Raw genomic sequence first — 14,755 nt, 5'->3', positions numbered from 1 at the left:
GTCCATCGGCCCTTTTTCTTTTAACCGCCTCAGATCAGTGTCACTGGACCTCTCCTTGCAGGTGCGCTCCTCTACGACCATTATATTGTAGGGGCCCCCACAACTTCGTTGCCCAGGGCCTCCACAAGCCTTAATCCAGCCCTGTATATATTTTAATTTCATTATTAAATCTGAAAATGTCAGTTTGGGGTTTGAGTCTTTTTAAGCTTAAGGGACCACCTATCTATTAATATTCATGGCACTGCCACGATTAACAGTCTGTATTGCAAATTATATTTTTTCATTTAAAATATCCCCACTATGTACTAAACTTACCGCGCAGGCACATTGCAAGCGATAACTTGTCCTGCAAATTACTTACCCAGCATATTGGAGGAGTATCTCACATTTGTGAAAGACTCATTCAGGAAGCTGATACTGCACATGCGCACAGTGTCACATTCTGGAGCCATAGAGAGTCTGTGGGAGAGGCATATGCCTCTGAGAAGCTTAAAGCTGTTTAGGCCTGCTGATGATTGTGTAAACTGAAGGGGCCAAACTTTGTAAAGTGAAGGGATCAGATTGTAGTCGCCATTGATAATAATGATTAATGTAAAATCGCCTGCATTAGGCTTTTAGTACATAGCAACAATTCATAAAATTATGAAGAAGCGGCAGTCTCTACATAAGTTTATAAAGAAAAAAATAATCTCTTTATAAAAAGGCCTCTAGGTTTTACCTTGTGTAAAAAGAGTCATAAATTAGTACATTTGTTTATAAATTTCTCTGTATTATTATGTTTAGTTTTCTTTTCATATGTATAATTGTTATATAATTGTAGCTAACCTGCTTACTAATGTTATTGATGTCTTCTTACAGTGTGACCATCTGCCTAGGTGACCATAAGCTCCTGTAACTATGTTGGCCTGTCTTCAGAGAACACAGAATCCTCCAGTAAAGCACCTTGTATGTGCAAATAAGGGGCTGGAACCTCGAAAGTGTAAGTGGAATACAGAAATTATATTTTATGCTTTATTCTAATACTGCTATTGTTTTTCAGTGTTAGTGTAAGGTAACTATGTTTTGTAACATTTGTTGTAGATGTTTTATAGACACATACACTTACAGAACATATTGTATTATGGTTAATGTCTGACAACCTAATCAGTACCGAATGAACAAAGTGTGTGCATCCCAATGAAGTTGGAAAGTAGCTTTATGTAGACGTAGTGTGTTGTATCAGGGCGGTGATGTCTCAGAAACAGAGGATTTATGTAGAGTAGGCATAGAAGGCAACACAGAAAACATATATATATGAAGTGTAACAACTGTAACAGAAACAGAGTACAGTGGGGAAACAGGGTTCTGTAATGAAATATTCCGTTTGTGCTGGGAGCATTGCAGTGGTTAAGTTACAGCACTGAGACTTTCAGCTGAGTGGAACCAGCTGAGTTAGAGATATGACAGGGCCTGATAAGGCCCTTTCAGTCATTTCAATAGAACTCTATTTTAATACGATTTCTTTTGTCTAAATTCTGGGTGATTTTACGTCTTATCCTATTGCCTCAATTGTGTTCATTTTAACTCATTCTATGCCAAGAAGAGTAGTAAACCATCAACACAGTTCTCTAACATATGCTAGTGTTACATTCTGGAATAGAGCACAGCTTTGGAGATTGTACATAAAATATTGTTCCTCTGTGGGGGAAGGGGGGGGGGGGGGGGGTTCCTTACATGTGAGTTGTCATTGCTCTAATTTAGGAATGAATTCTGTGGCATGAATACAGGTTGAGTATCCCTTATCCAAATATTCCGAAATACGGAATTTTTGGAGTGAGAGTGAGATAGTGAAACCTTTGTTTTCTGATGGCTCAATGTACACAAACATTGTTTAATACACAAAGTTATTACAAATATTGTATTAAATGACCTTCAGGCTGTGTATATAAGGTGTATATGAAACATAAATGAATCGTGTGTATGTACACACACTATGTTTAATGCACAAAGTTATAAAAAATATTGGCTTCAATTACCTTCAGGCTGTGTGTATAAGGTGTATATGAAACATAAATGAATTGTGTGAATGTACACACACTTTGTTTAATGCACAAAGTTATACAAAATATTGTATTTACTGACCTTCAGGCTGTGTATAAGGTGTATATGAAACATAAATGCACTTTGTGCTTAGACTTAGGTCCCATCACCATGATACCTCATTATGTTATGCAATTATTCCAAAATACGGAAAAATCCGATATCCAAAATACTTCTGGTCCCAAGCATTTTGGATATGAGATACTCAACCTGTAGAAGTTTGGGTCAAGCTGGGTTTATAACACAGATTAACCAGCGGCTAAAGAAGTTCCATTAGAAAGTCTATTCATCACATGTCTGGAATTACATCTATTACCAGCCAGTGACAGACATATCTTAATGAAGGTTAAACTGTTTGAATTTTAAATACCTATGAAATTATTTACTGCCCTGTAATCATGGCCTGGGTAACTTCAGGGACATCATGTACCATAAATCAGAATCCCAAAAAATCAAACAAAAGTAAAATGAAGATGAAAAATGTCATTGCTACATGACAAGGTCCATGTGTATAATCTGATTACTAGTGTTGCTTTAGGGTTTAGGCTTTATTTTGAGCAAACAAAATGTAATTAATAATGAGATTATGACCTACTTGGTTGATGCTATAGAAGTTTTACACACATTGTAGTTTTGTTTTTATTTTATTTTTATGTTATTTCTTTTTATTTTATTTTTTACCGTGACACGTTATAAAGATGCTTCATCTTATGGTGCCCAAACACGGAGCAATTATCACATGTGATTTGATGTTTTTAGTTCAAATCGCATCACGTCTAGTTCAAATCGCAGTGTTTATTTTCCCTTGCGATACAATGTGCGCTTCCGTGTATCAATATCGCAAGGCAAAATAGTATGTGAAGTCAGGTATTTGTGAACTACATCGCAACCAGCCCACTATTTTAATTTATATTGTAGTGTAGTCACAATCTTGTGTGTACAGTCCAAATCACATATCACTTAGTCCAAATTGCATACCACACGTTCTATAGGCTCAAATGGCACCTATCACAAATCTCACTGTGGGCCTAATTCAGACCTGATCATAGCAGCAAATTTGTTAGCAGATGGGCAAAACCATGTGCCCTGCAGGGGAGGCAGATATAACATGTGTAGAGAGAGTTAGATTTGGGTGGGTTATATTGTTTCTGTGCAGGGTAAATACTGTCTGCTTTATTTTTACACTGCAATTTAGATTTAAGTTTGAACACACCCCACCCAAATCTAACTCTCTCTGCACATATTATATCTGCCCCCCCCCCCCTGCAGTGCACATGGTTTTGCCCATCAGCTAACAAATTTGCTGCTACGATCAGGTCTGAATTAGGCCCTGTGTGTGGGCCCCATTAGGTTCCTTGCTTTATGTTATTTTTTTTTTTTTATTCAAGCCTCCTAGAAATGTTCTCGGCCAGAATGTTCATAATTAGATTAATTTATATTGTTTATCTGAATCACAATAATTTTTTTTTATTGTCATGTTTTTATGTATATAACACATAAGAAACAACAACATACTCTATAGTATAAAGGGGGTACACACGTAGAGATGTGTGCTGATTGATCTATCAAATACCGATCAGCACACATCTCTACCCCCGCTCAGCACTCAGCGCGATGTGTGCTGAGCAGAGGGGGAGAACGGGGAGGGCTGAGCAGAGGGTGAGAACGGGGAGGGCTGAGCAGAGGGGGAGAACGGGGAGGGCTGAGCAGAGGGGGAGAACGGGGAGGGGCGCTCACTTTCACACAGCGGTGAAGTGAGCGACCTGACTAGATTTGGCAAGCATGCATGCCAAATCCAGAGCCGACAATAGCGGCGCGCGGAGCCGCATAGCTGTCGCCGGCACCCTACACACGGAGTGATGTGTGCTTAATTTCTAAGCAATCTAGTCAGATTGCTTAGAAATTAAGTACAAATCGCTCCGTGTGTTCCCCCCTAAAGTCAATGCCCTAATGTAATCTGGGGTAATTTAAAGTGTACCTTTTAGCAGAGGTGTAGGGTAACCTGAAACCCTATTTGTTACCTCCATGTTTCACATATTGACAGTATTTGTTTAGGTAGTTAGACAGAACAATATTGTGGGGGTTCTCATTTGATCCACTGGTGGTCCATTGGACAGCCATTATCAACTCCTAATTAGAGTGGTATTATTTATATGGAACCACAAGGGTTCTGTAGCACCTAACAAAGTATATAAACAAATGTACACACAAGAAAACAGTACCTTATACAAGACAAGTACATGGTTAATAAACGTTTGTGTATCAGTGGTCATAACACTCAAGTAATCAGCAGGGTGGTGGAAACCAAGGGTTACGTGCCGTTGAAGGGAGTATTGAGTAGATGATAGCATGGGTAAGGGAAGCCAAAGCATGTGAGGGAAGAGGGCCCTGCTCGTTAAAGCTTACATTCTAAAGTGGAGTGTAACACAGACAGGGGTGACACCGATGCTGTAGACATTAAGCAAGGAGCAGAGGGCTATTGTTGTATCTGTAACTTGTATCTTATACTGTTCACAAGGTTGAACAGTATGAGAGCCCTTGTCACTGAGAAGATAGTACACTTGTCTACAGTCCTTTTTAGAATATCCACATAAAACTGAGCAGTCCTTTGGGTCTCTGGCACTGCCATAATTCTTTTCTAGAGCACAACTGTTTTCCTGTCTCAGGTTTCTCAGCAAATGCTAATTTAATTTACCCTTTTTTCCTGTTAACTCTTTACCTTTTGATCTGAAGCTTAAGTGCTGATAAACCAATTAAAATTTCCATGCATTTGGCGTTGCAGGTTTAACCCCTCAGCCACAAGATGAGCAAACCACGCAATGCAGAGCAATAAACTTCCCAGCCGGCAGATCCTTCCTGATTCACTCGGCTGAGTGCACGGGAGGAGCCGTATTTAAATTATATATAAATCATCATCTGCAAATCCATGCGGCCAAATACATTCCTGTATTGCTCTGTTCAGCAGAGAGAAGCTGCTTCTGTTTAATTAAATGTCACTTATGTACTGTATGCCTTTATTTCTCCTCTGAGCTGGCCAGGTTTTCCATATTGATGAATCAGAACGCATCTGTAATCCTATACATCTAGCATGCAAGCGACACATACAGCTATTGGAGCATGTTATGTTTCTCTTTATATCTTTTATATGTATGTTGATTATGATTACATGTCCACATATGTTGGATTGAAGAAGTGAGTTGCATAGAACACAAGTCAAGTTTTGGACATAGCTGTAAAATGTGGTTTCAGTATGAATTACAGAAAATTGTGCTTTAGCATGTGATTGCTGAGTGACAAGGAGAATCTGTAGCAAATGTGAAAGGTGAAACAGTGTTTGTGTAACAAACAAGTTTTGTCCATTTAACCATTTTTTTACCAGGATGCTTTGCTGCACAGTCAGCATTACAGAACCAGAGAAAGGAGCATCTCTTCTGTCAGGGAGAGAAAAAGAATTCTCGCATTAAATGGATTGGAAGGGCCCTGCGGCTCGCCGGAGGCAGGTTTAAACCCCCTCTGTACTGTCATTTAAGAGACAGATCTGCAAATATTCTCTCTATTAATTTTTCATTTGTCTCTTAAAGACACAGGACTACGTTATAGAATGTAATTTATAAGAATACTAGCAGTACTTACCATCAATTACCAGACTCCATTCTGAACACGGATGAAGATGGGGCATATGGCATTGATAAAAATACATCTTTACTTAATACATTTTAACAACCATAACATTTGCAATATATGTACAATTTCAGATTCATGGTGCTTTACAAATCTTATTTTGCAGATGTGATACACCTGTGATTTGTTCAGTCTTCCATTGGCTATCAACACAGAAAAGATTTACCATGTTTGTTGTATGTTCTGTAAATGTTTAATTGTGCACCTGAAATGTTCATTTTGGTTCTCAGAACATAAGATCTCTAAAGGTCTAGGGTTACTATTGAGAACCAACCAGTGCAAATCAACACAGGAAATACTTCAAATTGTCAGTATGCTAAATGTTACCAGTTTACAGCAACAGAAAGCAAAATCAGAAGTGTGGAGGGAAAATGATGGGAAACTATAGTATGTAAAATTTAATCAACGTCACTTTGTAGGCCCCAAATTCTGACAACATGGACAAAAAAAATTGAAATGATAAACTATGTTGTTCCGGTGGCTAAGGGAATCTGATTGTGTAAGGGTTAATAAACACTTATAACCAGTCAGTTGAGCTGCTCGCTTAGGATTTGTGTTGGCCTCTAGGACTATAACACGATATGACAAGCTGTGCTGTTGCACCAGTCAGGGCTAATAACGTGTCCTGCCTCGTTTGTGCTGAGCAGACGTATGCAAAATGATGTGTACACAGCCGGCTGCCTGGAACAGTTTAAAGGTGCAGTTCCTATGTTGGAAAAGAATCTAACACACAAAGTCTTATGTGCTATATTACAGAATATATTTACGTACCGGTGTACATCAGGTTACAGTATTTACAAAACGCCTGCCGTCCTGTGCCTTATCACACAAGTACACAAGAACATAAATGTGGTTTTTATGTGTTTTTTTATAAGTATATAAAAGAATACATGTTTTAGTAATATTGAGTAGTAGATGGCCACTGTGTGTGTTTATCTCATAAGACACTTCTGTGTCAAAGACAATAAATAAATGTTTTTTTACTAATGGTTACCGCATTTTGATAAAGGAACACAGAGGCCTACAGATTTCAAATGACCGTTCCCTGATATCGCAGTCTATATTAGGCAATTTGCATATTTGGTTTTGCATATGTGAAGATCTGTGCATTATTTAACAATTTATTTTCTTCAGTAATGAAACAACCTTTCCCCTCAATGTCCTCTCAGCCAGGGCCTGTCAGATGTTATTATACAGAGCAGAAGATCTGAAATTTCACATGTTTAGCTGCTCCTTTCACTGCTTTATTTAATTTCCACTGTGATCTGTCGTATGCTGGGTCACTGTGACTTTGATGTCCCGGTTACACCTTGTATTTGGTGTTCCTTTCCTACTTCAGCCACCAACACCTTTTATTGAGATTTTACTTGTGAAAGACTAATCAGTACTTAGGCTATATGATGACACTTCTTTAAGCAACAAAAAAACAAATACAAATGAACACCAGCTAAGCTAAAGGTGCAAGGCAACATTTACATAGGAAGGTGTAGAGTTTTTGAAGTTAGAACTTCAGCTAGTAACTTTTTTTTAATCATGAGCAGACAGCTTTCACTGTGCATTGGCCAGATCGCTCTATCTGTGAAATGGGCCTTTTTGAGAGGTCACCATGCGAATGCATGCGGCGGGATAAAATGGAGTCCAAGATCACCGGAGGTGCAGGATGTCAGCTGATCTTGGACTTTTTTGCCTTGTAAGTGTTTGCCTTTGCCCCTTTAAAAACTATCAGAGATCAGCCGGCATGTGTCACCTAGCTATCTCGGACTCCATCACATCCCACCGATGGAATAAATGTGCCCAGTAGGAGTGGCTGCACTTGTTAGAGGAACTGGAACTCCTGTTGCAAACGAATATTGTGCATCCAGCAAGGGTGGTGGTACAAGTGACAATATTAGTGGTGACTGGTGAGGACAGAGAAACAGTGGGCCAAGTGATGCATACGCACAGGGCCAGTGCTAGGGTGTTCAGCACCCCCTGCAGGCGATAAATTTACGTCCTCCCTCCCATAAGTAATAAAGGGACAGCGTACGTTGTAAAAAGGGGTGTGGTTTCACAAGGAAGGGGTGTGACCACACAATAGTATTAATTCAGATTACGCCACACAGTAGAATAATCTGATTCTCATTACACCGCACATAGTGCCCCATTCATATTACAACACATAGTTGTGCCCCTTATTCATGTTATGACACACAGTAGTGCCCTTTATTTACATTACATCACAGTAGTGCCCCCTAGTCACGTTATGCTACGTTAGTACCACAGCCAGATTTACACACAATATTTGAGCCCATGGGTACATGTGGGCATTATACAAAGATGCAGCATTATATACTGCTGGAAATTTGGTGAGTTTTGATCAGAGATGTGTGGAAAAGGTAGGTAGGTGAGGCACTGCCTCACCTGCCATAGACTTTTTACTCCACAGTTTTGACTATACAGATGCTTAGAACAACACAAAGAAGATATTTATAATATTTTTTAGTATTTTTCATATACTTTATATAGGCAAAACTCTGGCACATACGTTAGTATGACAGGAAAGGTTCTGCCTCACCGCACGTCACTTCACAGTAGTACCCCTTATACACAATGCCAACAGTAGTGTGCATTAGACACATAACGCCCACAGTAGTAGTGCCTCTTACACGCCCACAGTAGTACTGCCACACATCATACCCACAGTAGTAGTGCCCCTTACACATAATGTCCACAGTAGTAGTACCAAACATACTGCCCACACTAGTAGTGCCCCTTACATATAACGCCCACAGTAGTAGTGACACACATAATGCTCACAGTAGAAGTGATCCTTACACATAACGCCCACAGTAGTATTGCCCCTTATACATAATGCCCACAGTAGTAGTGCCCATTATGCATATGTTCACAGGAGGGGGGGGGGGGGGTACTCACATGGGAGATCAGCGCCTGGTGACTGAAGTGCCGCTTCAGGCTGCCGGTACCATCATACAGGTGCAGGCAGTGGGGAGGAGCGGGTGTAGATAGGAGGGAGGTAGCTGATGCCGGCAGAGCCGCACTTCAAGCTGCTGGTGCTGCTGCCTGTCATACAGTTTGACAAGCACAGTGACAGCTGGCAGCAACAGCAGAGTAGCAGAGCGGGGAGAGTGCATCTCCTCCCGGTGCCTTTCCGCTTTGCATACTCTGCTGAGCGGTTGCGCCGGACCTGCATCTGCGAGATTGTTGGATACTTGCATTAGCGTAAAATAGTAATCTAGCAGCTGTGGATCCTTAATGCGGGTCCTTAATGCATTTTTAAGCTGTTAACGTGTGACTGAATATAGAATGAATTATGTCTTATGTGTTCGTTCTCACCATTGCATTCTAAAAGTTTAGGGCCACATTTGCAATTTTAGAACACACCATGACCCTGTAATCATACATTAGTGTACATCACCAATGCAATTTTTGTTATAGGCAAAAACCAATGTATGAAAAACACATCACTAAAATGTGAGTGAAGCACACATAAGTTTTTATGCAAATTGCCAATATACTCTGTGCAAATGCTATAACGATACACTGTACACAAATGATAGAGCTCTGTAATGCAATCATTTCAGTGTACATTACACTGTCTTGTTTAACGGGGATGTTCTAGTGCCAAGCTGTTGAAGCAAATAACAGGAAGTGATAACCGAGCTGATACAAGGTTTGGGGTTCAAAAGACAACTGTTTGTACTCAGCTGGACTTTTTATTTAAAATATCTTATATAGAGAGGGGGACCTTGGACTGCACTCCCTAATTCCAAATATAATGAGAAGTGTTATCATGCTGAGCCTTGTAGTTCCGCACAAAAAGAAGAAATGCAGAAGCACACTCTATAGTACCAAGCACTGCTAATCAGAATAATTATAATAAACTCTGCAAACTAACATAGAGTAAAATCGAGGTGCTTGGCATAATTTTTAGCCAGAAAATATGGGTCCACCAATCAATGTCCAGATGCCCTCATCTGGTGGGTCCCTAACACTATAGTTCAAGTCCAGGGTGCTGGACCCCACCATATTTAAAATATCTTAAAGGTAACTATTTTACCTTTATTACTGCTAATGTTCAGACCAACCTGTTAAATCAGTTTAGTCAAACCAGAATTATGAATGCTGATCAGATAAAGCAGTGGTTCTCAACCTCGGTACTCGGGTACCCCAACAGTTCATGTTTTCCAGGTCACCTAGCAGTTGAACAGGTGTATTTATTACTCACTGACACATTAAAAAAGACCCACAGGTGGAGCAAATTATTTCTCTTGCAATCCTGTAAGGCAGGGGTGGGGAACCTTTTTTCTACCGAGGGCCATTTGGATATTTATAAAATCCTTCGGGGGCCATACAAAATTTCTCAACTTAAAAAAATTACCCTGCCCCCCAGTAGGTCTGCCCCTTAGAGGCACTGTGTGCGCGCGGCTCCGGCGCGCGTGCCAAAAAATGGGTGTGGCCAGTTAAAATGGGACGTGATACACATATGCCCCCAATAGTGCAGTGCCAGATCCACAATTGACCCACAGTGCCAGGTATACAAATGCCCCCACAGTGCCAGGTATACAGATGCCCCCACAGTGCCAGGTATACAAATGCCCCCACAGTGCCAGGTATACAGATGCCCCCACAGTGCCAGGTATACAGATGTCCCCACAGTGCCAGGTATACAGATGCCCCCACAGTGCCAGGTATACAGATGCCCCTCACAGTACCAGGTATACAGATGCCCCCCACAGTGCCAGGTATACAGTAACCCACAGTGCCAGGTATACAATTGCCCCTCACAGTGCCAGGTATACACATGTCCCCACAGTGCCAGGTATACAATTGCCCCTCACAGTGCCAGGTATACAGATGTCCCCACAGTGCCAGGTATACAATTGCCCCTCACAGTGCCAGGTATACAGATGTCCCCACAGTGCCAGGTATACAGATGTCCCCACAGTGCCAGGTATACAGATGCCCCCCCCCCCCCCGTCCCCCCCGTGCTGCTTACCGCTGCTTCTTTCGGCGGGACACGGAGGAGAGCGCGGCTATGTTGGGCGGCGGCGTGTAGGACTTGAAACCAGCCGCCGGTTCGAGAGCCAATCAGAGCTCGCGGACCGGCAGCCGCGGCTCCTGATTGGCTGCCGGTCCACGAGCTCTGATTGGCTCACGAACCGGCGGCTGGTTTCAAGTTCTACACGCCGCCGCTCCCACCTGACAGCCGCGCTCTCCTCCTGAGTCCCTGTCCTGACAGCTGAGACACGCTGCCGCCGGACTGAGCGGCGGCGTGTCTCACAGAGAAGCGGGTGGGCCGGACCAAACGGCTTCGTGGGCCTTATACGGCCCGCGAGCCGGAGGTTCCCCACCCCTGCTGTAAGGAGACCTGGAAAACATGAACTGTTGGGGGTACTTGAGGACCTAGGTTGAGAACCACTGAGATAAAGAAATCTGTATATGCTGGATCCATAACCATATTTGACGTAATACTGTGGAAATTTCAATGTACCATAAAACGAAATCTAATCAAAATGATATAGGCAACTGTTCCCCGAAAATCTGTAATGAAGTATGGGTAAAACCAAGTTCCCTTAAGTTTAAAATTTTAATAGAATAATCAATATCATAAAATGCACCTTTGGGGCCTCTCCTGGTTTCCAAGCTATATCCATGTAAATCTCTGCAGAGGTAGATGGAACAGACAGGGCTGTGCTAGGCAGCAAAATGAAGGGAATTCATTTGGCTCAATGTTCTTGATGACAGTATCTAAATTAGTGGTAATTATTTTATTGTTAAATCTAGCAATGCTTCACAAGAAGTGTGGTTAGGCACACCCCTTGAAACAGGGCATTATTGTACTAATAATAAAAGGAGGCACTGTATAAGCAGTTTACAGGTGAATAAAAGAAGTACACCTGTTCATCTAAGCCTATACTATACTCATCATTTCCTTTTTTTGTAAAACATATAGGAATAAATATGTCATATTGTATAATTGGTACCTTTCTACTAATTCATAGAAGTAAAGAATTTTATTTAAGTGGCATTTCAGGTACAGAATGTAATTGTCCTTATCTCAAACTTGTTTGTGGCTACTAAGGGCTGTAGATGAAAATATCCCAGCACAGGCTCTGTAGAAGATATACTGCTGCCCTCAGCCTACCCACAGGCCAGACTGACAAGCAGACACCATGGGTGCTTCAGTCTCTAACTTGCACATGGATATTAATCTTATACATCAGCCCTTGTCACTTTAGAGTTTAGGGGGCTATCCTGTTAGCAGTGGTAGTTTACCGCTGCTAATAGGTTCTCCAGGGGCTATCCTATGAGCCCCAATGCTGGCGTCCTGATCCCCCCATGACGGCACTTATTGGGTATTATCAGGCACAGAAAGCATAATACCCGATAAGCAGCCCTTCAGATCTGCGATAACACGAGTCCGGGAACTTGTCCTGGAACCCATGTGTTAGCAGCCTATTGCCGCACATTTTTAGGGCAAACCCCCCCCCCCCCCCCAGGCTTTAATAGGATAGCCTGATACCCATTGGGCTAAAATCATTCATGCTGTCATTGTCATTCAGTGTGATGTTTGTGCTATCATTGTGCATCAGTGTGATGTGCATGCTTAATTGTGCATCAGTGTGATGTTCATGTGATCATTGTGCATCAGCGTGATGTTCATGCTAACACTGTGAATCAGTGTGATGTCTGTGCTATCATTGTGCATAAGTGTGATGTGCATACTATCATTGTGCATCATTTTGATGTTCGTGTTACCAGTGTGAATCAGTGTGATATTCGTGCTCTCAGTGTGATGTGCATGCTTCATTGTGCATCAGTGTAAAGTGCATACTATCATTGTGCATCAGTGTGATATGTGTACTATCATGCATCAGTGTGATGCGCGTGCTATCATTGTGAATCAGTGTGATGCGCATATTATCATTGTGAATCAGTGTGATGTTTTGTGCTATCACTGTGCATCAGTGTGAAGTGCATACTATCCTTGTGCATCAGTGTGATGTGCATACTGTCCTTGTACATCAGTGTGATGTGCATACTATCATTGTGCATCAGTGTGATGTGCATACTGTCATCGTGTATCAGTGTGATGTGCATACTATCATTGTGTATCAGTGTGATGTGCATCAAAGGCGTCACCAATGCCTTGTACACCCGGTGCGGCGCCGCCATAAAAAGGGGCGTGGCTTCGCTGGAGGGGCGGGGCTTTGATTCCCGACCCCCGTTTTCGTCACTTGGGGGGTTCGGGAGGTGCGTGCTGCCTCTCTTGGAGTGCTTTATGTGCAGTGCCGTCTCCTGCTCAGTGACAGGAGCCGAGTGCTGCACATAGTGTAACAGTGCAGCACTCTGCTCCTGTCACTGAGCAGGAGCAGGCATTTTGGTGTCACACCTCGGCGGGTGACACCCGGTTGCGGGCCGCACCCCCCTTGTGATGCCACTGATGTGCATGCTATGATTGTGCATCAGTGTGTTGTGCATGCTATGATTGTGCATCAGTGTGTTGTGCATGCTATCATTGTGCATCAGTGTGTTGTGCATGCTATTATTGTGCAATGCACTAGAATTTTTTCTCATTGATACTTACAGAATAGCATGCTGCATTTGTCATCAGTGACATAAAACCAATGAAAAATCTTATATACAGGGTCCCACGACTGATAAAGCTGTGGAAACCACAAAGCTCTGTAAACATTGCTGCTTGTCAGTGAGACATATAGGGCCTATATAAGGCCTGATGCAGGGGTGTACGCTGCTGTGTCCGTCTGTTTCCGGGGGTTGCAGGTGTGATGATATGTAAAAGCTAGTTTCAGCCCTCCCCTTGTGTATTAACGTGTGCCTGAGTGTAGCAAAACCAACCTGGTTTTGCCTTGTAAATGATTGCCGCTTTAAAAAATACGTCCATTCTCGGATTAAATCCCGGACCTCCGGCAACTTAGACCCTGTTACAGTTATCCCCATGTCTGTATTTGAGTTGGAAAATCTTCAGCATTGACGTATAGTCTTATTGTGCCAGAGGTGCAATCCCCACTACTGTAATGCAGATGGCTTATTACAGTTTTGGTAGGAATCCAGACGGGGGCATTTCTTCTTTTTTTAAGTATTTTTTATCACACTACAAGGCTCAATTGAGAGATTCTGTTTTAATTATAATTTTGCAAATGTCACAAAGCTAATTAGTGTCACATTAGTAGATAGTTGTATATTCTGCCAAGGACAGCCATTATGGAATGAAGGACAATGCAGGCAGTGTGTGGTAAAGTCACTAGAAAACATCACATGTACTAATCATTGTGGTGATTGTTCACATGCTAGGGAAGTGACATGTAAAAGCAGCCAGTATGTACCCTGCACAGAAAAAAAACGCTAACCCACCTAAATCTAAATCTCTGCACATTACTGTATCTCTGCCCCACCTGCAGCGCTACCTGGTTTTATCCAGTTGCTTGACAATTTGGTTTGCTTACAAACATGAATCAGGCCGTGTGTGTGTGTGTGTGTGTGTGTGTGTGTGTGTGTGTGTGTGTGTGTGTATCTCTGTATGTATGTATGTATGTATATATATATATATATATATATATATATAAAATAACAGACAGGACAGCACTCCACTTCATTAGGTAATTGCACCGTTGCCCACTGGTAAAGTTGGCCATGTAGACAAAGGTTCTTGACAAAGGTGCGCGTCGAGTGCGTTATTTGATGCTTTAATATACTGACACTGTTAAAAGTATCCAAGTGCCACTGCCTGTCTTCTCTCTCTCTCTCTCTCTCTCTCTCTCTCTCTCTCTCTCTCTTCTCTCTCTCTCTCTCTCTCTCTCTCTCTAAAATATTATATTCTGCTGTACAGAATACTTTGTTTTTGTACAACCTTAAATGCCTTTAAACACTGATTGTTCACAGGTAATCTTAAACCTTTGATCAAGTGCTCCAAAATCATTTTTATTTGGCAGGGATGAAAATGAGGTTGGTGTTCTGGTCCCAGCCTGACTGT

At 41.9% G+C, this 14,755-nt stretch overlaps 1 protein-coding gene across 2 annotated transcripts in view; it reads left to right on the top strand.

Moving 5' to 3' along the window:
- Positions 1-14,755, top strand: part of FAM222A (family with sequence similarity 222 member A) — a 118,601-nt gene that overhangs the window by 82,129 nt on the left and 21,717 nt on the right. For both annotated transcript variants that reach the window (XM_063913233.1, XM_063913234.1), the window contains one exon: positions 859-979. In XM_063913233.1, the coding sequence (XP_063769303.1) occupies positions 898-979 (82 nt within the window). In that variant the 5' untranslated portion in view covers positions 859-897. The remainder of the gene's footprint in view (positions 1-858; positions 980-14,755) is intronic.

The sequence above is a fragment of the Pseudophryne corroboree genome, chromosome 1, assembly GCF_028390025.1.
Source record: "Pseudophryne corroboree isolate aPseCor3 chromosome 1, aPseCor3.hap2, whole genome shotgun sequence".
NCBI classification, from domain to species: Eukaryota; Metazoa; Chordata; class Amphibia; order Anura; family Myobatrachidae; genus Pseudophryne; species Pseudophryne corroboree.
This window is presented reverse-complemented; position numbering and strand designations above follow the sequence as displayed.